The 9,606-nt window shown below is 45.1% G+C and overlaps 1 protein-coding gene across 1 annotated transcript; it reads left to right on the top strand.

Moving 5' to 3' along the window:
- Positions 1–7,560: 7,560 nt before the first annotated feature.
- Positions 7,561–8,490, top strand: LOC110967245 (olfactory receptor 6N2-like). Its single transcript, XM_022216791.2, has one exon. The coding sequence runs from the start codon at positions 7,564–7,566 to the stop codon at positions 8,488–8,490; it is 927 nt and encodes a 308-aa protein (XP_022072483.2). The 5' UTR covers positions 7,561–7,563.
- The last annotated feature ends 1,116 nt before the right edge of the window (positions 8,491–9,606 follow it).

Raw genomic sequence — 9,606 nt, 5'->3', positions numbered from 1 at the left:
CAAACTGCAGCAGTAGCAGCTTTTGTCCTCTTAGTATCCAGCACAAATGTCTATCACACAGACAGACAAATTGACAAAGTGCACAAACACTGAACGACTACAGGAGTTTTCCTTCCTGAATACTAACATTCTCCTCTTGTGTCCTTCTGTGACATAACTTTTGGATTTAAAGACTTATTTGACATTTGAAGTAGCAATGGGGAGTCTTTATAACTATCCACCTGGAGGAAACCAAAACTCTAGTTAGTCTAGATAAGCTTTTCTTTTGAACTGTGCTTTATACACAAAATCTGACAAATTCTTCCAGCTTTTGGGTTTAAAAGTCACAGCTTGTTATAAAAATCAGGAATCTTGTCTGAAATTATCATGTGCAGGAGTAGACAGTAAAGCGCTTGGTGTAAGGTAAACAGATTCTGTTATGTACAATAACATGTTCATCTTCAGTTTTCTGAAGACCTGAAACATTAGTGTGTGCATTATAATTGTTTTACTGTATCATGGAATTGTAAATTTAAAAAAATACACTTTGAAATGTTTATCCTGTGATCAATATACACTTTATTAATGCAGGCACAGCTGTTTATACCAATGCAGAAAGGCACAGGGTTAATATTTACCTCCGCCAGGAGGTTATGTAATCACCGGAGTTTGTCTGTCTCTGTGTGTGTGTGTGTGTGTGTGTGTGTGTGTGTGTGTGTGTGTGTGTGTGTGTGTGTGTGTGTCTGTGTGTCTGTGTGTCTGTCTGTGTGTGTACTTGTTTCTGCTATACAGGTGGGGACTTTGACCTGACTATTTGCTATAAAGGTGGGGACTTGTCTTACGGTGGGGACCTAAAATGAGGTCCCCACGGGTGGGGCCATATTGTTGTTAATAAAAAATGTAGAAGTGCAAAAACGTTTGTTTAGGGTTAGGCATTGATTTGGTGATGGTTAAGGTTAGGGTTAGGGTATGGGTTAGGAGTTAGATATGAATGGGAGTCAATGGTAAGTCCCCACCGGTATAGAAAAACAAACATGTGTGTGTGTGTGTGTGTGTGTGTGTGTGTGTGTGTGTGTGTGTGTGTGTGTGTGTGTGTCTGTTTGTCTGTTAACAGCATAACTCAAAAAGTCATGGACGGATTTTCACCGGATTGCCACCTTATTTGTGCTCTTGATTAAGAGCACAAATAAGAATCGATTAGATTTTGGAGGTGATCTGAATCACCGTCTGGATCCAGGAATTTTTTGAAGGTCAAAGGACAATTGAGAGATGGCTGCCAGGCCATCTCTCAATTGGACAGAGACCTTCAAAAAACGTGCAGTTTTTGGAACATCAGTGTCCACTCGAGCTATGCTCACATCGTATACAATCAAAAAGGAGAAGCTGATTAATACCAGCAGGTGAGGCAAACAGGTCTCAGCAGCTTTTTTTCTGACTTCTTTACAGCTTCGATAGGATATTACAAGTATTCTTGCATATGTAAAGGCTATGAAGAGCAGAGGGAGTATAACGTGATCCAGTAAACCAACCACACCAAAAATATTAATTATTCTTGAATCAACACATTGAAATCTGTACATTGCATTGTTACAAAATACTGAATTTAAACTCAAGTCACACAGTTTTGCTTTAGTGCTCAGAATGGTTTGGACTGCCATGTGAGAGGCAGGTACAATCCAACACAAAACCAGGAAAACAGTCACAGCATTTCTTGCCACTACCTCTCTGGTTGTGAGTTTCTGGCCAGTGTTTGCATTCTAGTTGTTTTATATTAATTTTGAAAATAAAACCTGTTTAATTTTGACCTACCTGCCCTGTATGCTTCTGACTTAGGGTTTGCCATTCCCAATGGGGTCGACGACGCCACCAACACTGCCTCACTCATCGAGGAGGAGCTTGTCACCAAGTCCTCAGCCATCCTAGAGAGGGTGAGGTCCGCCTCGCCTGTCCCAGAGCGGTCCCACCTCTTCTGCCAGCCTCCAGCCCAACCGCCGGAACAGTTCACCTGTTCCACTGGCAAGACCCTGGAAGAACCTAGCCTGCCTGCCAGTGTGTTTGTGGAAATTTGATTTTTGGACTGATGTGGCGTGTGTAGTTTTGTTTTTTGACCCCTCACCCTCCACCCCCCTCTGCACCCTGATGGGGCCCTGGGTGCTCCAGGAGGCATTTGCTGAGGAGGGTTACTGTCACAGCCGCTGCAGATGATCAGCATGAATGAGATTAGTTGCTGCTGCAGCTCATCTCGTCATGATCACTTTAAAAACCAGCACTGCACTGAAGACAGCATTGGATCATACTGTCTTTGTCGCTTTTAGATGACAGTGTGACACGGAGCCACAGGAGCAGCCTGCTTTGCCCCCAGCCATCCTCCTGAGTGAGGACGTGGACCCTTGCGCCCTCCAGAGTGAGGATGCCCCCCTGGACTGCCCCAGTCGACTGGCCCGCTTCACGAAGAGGTCCCAACTTCGTCTCTGGCTGCTGCTGCTGCCGCGCTCCACAGATTGCTGCGAGTGCCAGTGCATGCCCCCCTCAACTGCTGCCCCTTGGGAGCCTGCATTCCCCCCATTACAGTTTTTTTGTCATAATTTTGTGAATAAAACCTGTTTAACCCCTTAGTCCCGACAGCCCCCGCCGGCGGGGGCTGTAGGTACTAAGGAGGTGCCTCAAAAACAGGGCTCAGGGACTAAAAGGTTAATTTCGGCCTGCCTGCCATCTGCCCTGTGTGCTTCTCACTTTGAGTTCGCCATTCCCACCACATCGTAACACATTCCTGCCCTGATCTCTGACAATCCTTCGGCCTAGAGCTCTCAATTGCCTTGGGTGGACTATGCCCATAATTCGCTGATCCACTCGTCCTCTGGTCTCTCGCCGCTCCAATGTTGTCTGGGGAACCAGCTGCCCCTGTTCCCATCACAGGAATAAGAACTGGCCATCCCTTCTGTGCAGACATTCATCCGGAGATGTGAGAGAACACAACGATGTGCCCGGATTTCCCTAATCCGTGCTTCCCGTAAGATGCAGACGCAAGTTTACCACCATCGTGCTCCTGCCCCTATGTATTCTCCAGGACAAAGAGTTTGGCTTGGGGCAAAGGATCTTACTCTGGAATCCAGGAAGCTAGCTCCACGCTTTGTGGGTCCCTTTGAGGTAGACTACATTATTTACCCCAGTGCTGTGTGTCTAAAATTGCCCTCCATCATGAAAATCTACCCTACATTACATTTCCCAGATCAAGCCGGACCGTGAGAGTGTTCTGCCCCCCCCGTTCCTCCCCCTCTGCCACCCAGGATGCTGGATGATGTGCCTGCTTACACTGTATGGTGGCTCATGGACGTACGTCGCCGTGGGCGGGGTCTCCCATGTCCGGTTTACTGGGCGGGACACAGTCCAGAGGAATGAAGCTGGATCTGTCACGGTCCCTGCCTCCTCTGCTTAGTAGCAATCTCTCCTCCTCCCTCCTTCCCTATTCCCTTCAGCTGGTCTGTAATTACCCAGTCACCTGACTTGATACATCTGTGATGGGGAGCCTCTCCACCTGATTACCATCCTCCTCCTCCATAAGACTGGGCTTGGATCATCACTCCTCGCCAGACCATAGCTTAACATATGTCAGTAAACACAGGGCAGAATTCTGTTGTTAGTTCCACCCTTCTAGTGACGTAACTTTGTTTTCTTCTGTTCAGGACGACGAGCCGCTCCAGCATTCAGAGTGAACAGTGCAATGCCGTGCAACATGAGTTTAAGCTTGTTTTATCCCCACAGGATTTTGAAGTTGCTATAGACATCTTCGGCTTCGGCAAATATGCGCCATGAACAGTGTACATAATTAATGCTCGAATCAATGAATAAGGTTTTTCCCGACAAAGATGAAGCAATCATTTTTTATTCAGATTTTTGATCCACTTGTTGTTGTGATCTAGATCTGATACACACAAACACAAAGACACACACACACACACACACACACACACACACAGATAAATATATAGGTGTGTGTGTGTGTGTGTGTGTGTCTGTATGTATAGACACGCACATTCCTTACAATAGCACTCAAGTGTTTTTCTGACTGAGTTTTTTAACAGTCTCAGAAACCACAATGTTGTTGTGACACCAGATATAAAGAATCTATTTTCCATCCATTATCAACACACTGCATAACCCTCATTAGGCTGGCGGGGCGCTGGCGTCTCTCCCAGCCATCTGATGGTGAAGGCAGGGGACACCTGGACAGGCTGCCAATCTGTCACAAGGCTAGACAGAGAAACAACCAAGCACACTCATATTCACACCTACAGACAACACAGAATCACCAGTTAACCTCAGCATGTTTTTGGACAGTGGGGGGAAGCCAGAGAACCCAAAGAAAACTCACACATGCACAAGGAGAACATGCCAACTCCACGCAGAAAGATCCCAGGTCCAGGCCGGGACGCAAATCGGGAATCTTCTAGCTGCAAGGCAACAGTGCGAACCACCATCCACTGTGCAGCCCCAGAGCCTGTTTTACCATGGGGAAATATGACTTCTACATCGTAAAGAGGTTGAAAATATCGATTCAAACACATATTATGGACCACAGATTTGTAATTATGAGCTTCCTGGTTTTTACAGAGTTCAGGAACAGTTGAGGATCAGGAAAAATAATAACAACCAGCAAGAAGTTTATCATCTGTAACACATCAGGATATAACAAAGCCAGTATTTGGAAATTATTCCTGAAGTATTGATAGTTGCCATAATAGAAACACAACACAAACACATTATGCTATTTATAGGCGAGTTAAAATCTAAAAACAAATTTAAAAGTCCCATCTTAAAAATTGATAATGCAGAAGTTGACTTGTGATATTTTCTGAACCTTACGAGTACAGAGTCTAAAAGTAATGATGTGCGACAGTGGACGATAAAAACATGGAGAAAAACCTTAGTTTGACACACATACACATTGATGAATTCCACTCTGTAATGTTCAACAAAAGGAAAAGACATCTGAGGATTTGCATCAACATATTTCAGATTTATTGCAAACTAGCTCAGCGTGACACTTTGCCCGGACAAAACAGCTTTCTCAAGTGTTTAGAGATTTCTTTCATTTTCACTCCATAAATAATTGGATCGAAAAGAGGATGATACAAAATGACCTGTAAAGTCATGACCAAATGCACAGATTTTGGAAAATCTGATCCCAATCGAGCTGCAACAACGTCGTACTGTCAGGGCTCCCTCCTCACCCCCGTCCTTCCCACCTGACATCCCCAAATACCCCTTTTCCCATCTGCTTCTCTCCCCCTCTCCTGTTTTCTCTGCCCTGCCTGTCTCTCATCCACTCCTCTGCCCTGCCTGTCTCATCTGTTCCTCTGCCCTGCCTGGCCTGCCTATCTTCCATCTGCTCCTCTGTCCTGTCTTTCCCCTACAGCTCGGTGCCTGAGTGGAGTCTAGCTTCTCCAGCTGACTCCACTCAGGCAATCAACTATCTCCACGTCTCCCGGGCAGCTGACAATCATCTTGCTAACGACTCACCTCCACAATAAGTACCGGCTCAGCCTTCCACTCCCTGCCAGAGGATTGAACAAGAACCACGCATTCAGCTGCCCGGGAACCCCCACTCCTGCCTGGAACCCCCACTCCTGCCTGGACCCCCACTCCTGCCCGGGAACCCCCACTCCTGCCTGGAACCCCCACTCCTGCCTGGAACCCCCACTCCTGCCTGGAACCCCCACTCCTGCCTGGAACCCCCACTCCTGCCTGGATCCCCCACTCCTGCCTGGATCCCCCACTCCTGCCTGGATCCCCCACTCCTGCCTGGACCCCCACTCCCGCCTGGACCCCCACTCCTGCCCGGAACTCCCCGCTCCTACACCCTGGTTTTCCCCCACCTAGCCACCATTTTCACCCCAAACAATAAACCACTTGCATTCAGCCAGCCCTGGTAGTGTGGTTTTCTGCTCAGGTCCACCAGCTCAGTCCGTGACAGAATCCTCTGGCCAACAAACGGACCCAGAGAGCCCACTACCGGGGTTGGACCAATCCTCTCCCCTCCACAGCCCTCGCCATCCCCGTAATTGGAATCCCTTTGCTCTGCTCCTCGTCTGGTCACCGTCAGTCCTGTGAGTAACTCTTCTTTTTGTTAAATCCGGTCTAGCCCAGTACACCCCACTGTTGAGTTTGTTGGAGCCACCCTGTTTAGTTTTCAGTCACCATGCCTCGCAAGACCTCGACCCAGCCCGCTGAACCCCAGACCCAGACTTCAGGTTCATCCTACGTGTTCTTTTTTTCCTGTAAGGAGAACAGCGTTTTCTTTTATGCTGTCAACGACCTCTGGTGGGAGTGGAAGGAGACTGGCAAGGAGAGCACGGAAGTCTTGGCGCGCAGGTTAGCAGCCCAGAGGCCCGAGCTAACCTGCCGCCTACCCAAGGAGATACTGGACTTCCTGGACAGCTCCGTCACACTTCCCCATGGCAGCCACTCGCCTCCAGTTCCCGCGGTGGTCGACGCACCGCCTCCTGTTCCCGCGGTGGTCGACGCACCGCCTCCTGTTCCCGCGGTGGTCGACGCACCGCCTCCTGTTCCGCCCCCGGAGGGGCTCCAGTCCCCGGCTTCTGTTCCGCCCCCGGAGGGGCAGTGGCATTTGAAGCATCATGTGCCAATTTTTCTGAATAAAATGGATCGATGACGACAGAAATAAGAAATAAGTTTCCTCTTGTTTACTTGGGATTTTCTCTCAGTTTCTGGTTCGGTTTAGGCACAAAAACTATTTAATTTAACAAAAACACCAACTGAAAAGTATCTCCACATTGTTATGCTGCCACCACCATGCTTCACGTCACGATGCTGCCACCACCATCTTGAACATGAGAACGAGTTCACTGTACTCCAGTGGCCTCCACAGTCACCAGATCTCAATCTATCAGAGCATCTTTGGGATGTGGTGACTCTCTGAGAAATGTTTCCTTGTCAAATCGCTGCCCAGAAGAATTAAGGCAGTTCTGAAGGCAAAGGCAGTCCCACATGGTACTATCAAGGTGTACCTAATAAAGTGACCAGTGAGTGTATTCTTCATTGTTGTTGTTGTTGTTTCAAGCACATGCTTATTGCACACAGCAGCAACAGACATGCAGGAACTGAGGTGTCGCATTAAACTGTCCATTTTACATGTCTGCGGAAGCTAGAGCTTTTAATAAGATCTTCACTTTAGAAGGTGTTTTTAAAATACCTTTGTCTTCATGAGCCACAGTGGTGCTGACATGCAGATATGAGACCCAAACATTGTGGGAAATGTTTGTTTTGCAAAATATCATCATAAAACAATGTGCACCCATGTAAACAAGGTCCAATACCTGTGAGTTCAGGTCTCTAGAGCTGGAGGTGACGTTCTTTTTGTTTGTTTGTTTTTTACCATGGAGCAGCTCCTGGAGGGAGATGAAGTTCTTATAGATATCTGTACTGACTCACACAGTTCATTCTCTGAGATCAACACACAGAGGGCAGTTCAAAGTTAGACATCTGTAAACCAACGAGACAGTTGAGTAGCATACCTTTTCTCTGTTTATTTATGTTAGCTGTCTTTAATATTTGACAGTCTGCATGAACACTGAACCTAATGCAACATGTTTAACTTTCGGTGGTCATGTGGAAATAGACAAATACAGGTATCTTTACTTTACCATCATGTTTACAATGTATATTCTCATCATCTGCAGCAATTCCACTATCGTGTGTCTTATTGTGATTCACAGAAGTCTCCACAAGCCAATGTACGTATTCATCGCTGCTCTGTTGCTGAACTCTGTTTTTTTCAGCACCGTGATTTACCCCAAACTTTTGATGGACTTTCTGTCTGAAAAACAGACAATCTCGTACCGAGCTTGTCTCTTTCAGGTGTTTTTCTTTTATGTTTCAGCCTGCACTGAGTTCTTACTGTTGTCAGCCATGGCCTTTGACAGATACGTGTCTATATGTAAACCTCTGCAGTATCCAACTATCATGGGAAGAAGGACCGTTAATACGCTCCTGGTTTTGGCCTGGCTGGTTCCTGCTTGCCACATCGCTGTGCCAGTTGTGAGAAATGCAAATCTCAAACTCTGTAGCTTCACTCTGAAAGGCATTTTCTGTAACAACACAGTTCAAAGTCTTCCCTGTGCAAATTCAAGAGCGTTACTCATGTACGGTGCAGCTGTCATGTTCAATGTTACACTTCTTCCTATGCTTTTAATACTTTTCACATACGCAAAGATACTCGTAGTAGTTTATTGGAGTTGTGGGGAAGTCAAGAAAAAAGCTGCACAGACGTGTTTACCTCACCTGCTTGTTTTAATCAACTACAGCTGTTTGCTCATTTATGACCTGATTATAGTGAGAATGGAGTCCGACTTTTCACAAACCGCTCGTTTTGTAATGACGCTGCAGATAGTGATTTATAATCCTCTCCTCAATCCGATCATATACGGACTGAAAATGAAGGAAATTTCCAAACATCTCACATTGCTGTTCTGTCAAGTCAAAGTGAGCTAATTTATCTGTAATTATTTGTACTGTTGATAACGAAGAGATGTGTTATTTGCAATTATTGATAAATGTGCTGCATTTCATTTACTTAAGTAATTCCTCTTATGTTAACCATCATATAAAAAGACCTCCACATTAGTGTCATTATGCACGTCGTTATTTAAAATCTTGAATGAATAGTCACACCTGTTCCATTGTGATGTTGCATATTCTTTTTCTTGTTCCTCCCATATCAAAGCAACTGAGATAAATTTGACTAATTTTGTCACAAAATTGGAAGAGACAAAAGTGTAGAAACTTTGAGGGTTGTGTTGTTTTGACACTTTTTCTCTGTGTGCAAAATGTCTCATGTAATGTGATAATATTTACACTACTGTTCAAACGTTTGGGGTCAAGAAAAGCAGTTGATTTCAATGAAGATAGCATTAAATGAATGATGAATCCAGTCTAGACATTGTTAATGTGGTAAATGACTATTCTAGCCGGAAACGGCTGGTTTTTAATGGAATATCTCCATAGGGGTACAGAGGAACATTTCCAGCAACCATCACTCCTGTGTTCTAATGCTACATTGTGTTAGCTAATGGTGTTGAAAGGCTCACTGATGATCAGAAAACCTTTGTACAGTTATGTTAGCACATGGATAAAAGTGTGAGTTTTCATGGAAAACATGAAACTGTCTGGGTGACCCCAAACCTTTGAACGGTAGTGTATATACACCTCCTGTCAAAAGTTTTGAGACACTTTCTCATTCAAATAAATTAGAACCTGTCTCAAAACGTTTGACAGGGGGTGTATGTGTTTGTGATGAATTCAAACATCTTTCAGCATGATTGTGCAGCAGCAGAAAGGCCTTAAAATGAGACTTAATGCCATTTAAAAGTGAATTGAATGTTTATGCTTATATTCTGCGCATTTAATGTGATGTCAGTACATTTCTAAATTACTGAACTATTAATGTTGTTTAAACAAGTTTGGTAAGATGGAAACATACTCTGTTTCAGTCAATACTACTGGTTCCACCTATGAGAGCAAATATGTGTCTATGAACAAAATATGTCTTTTTTGTTTGATTTTGTTTATAGATGTTGTCAAGCACATTTTGTCCTCATGTAAGTAATT

Source organism: Acanthochromis polyacanthus, chromosome 14 (genome assembly GCF_021347895.1).
Source record: "Acanthochromis polyacanthus isolate Apoly-LR-REF ecotype Palm Island chromosome 14, KAUST_Apoly_ChrSc, whole genome shotgun sequence".
Classification (NCBI taxonomy): domain Eukaryota; kingdom Metazoa; phylum Chordata; class Actinopteri; family Pomacentridae; genus Acanthochromis; species Acanthochromis polyacanthus.
This window is presented reverse-complemented; position numbering and strand designations above follow the sequence as displayed.

Coding starts and splice junctions, on each gene's coding strand:
- LOC110967245 (XM_022216791.2), top strand. CDS start 7,564: ATGAACACTGAACCTAATGCAACATGTTTAACTTTCGGTGGTCATGTG.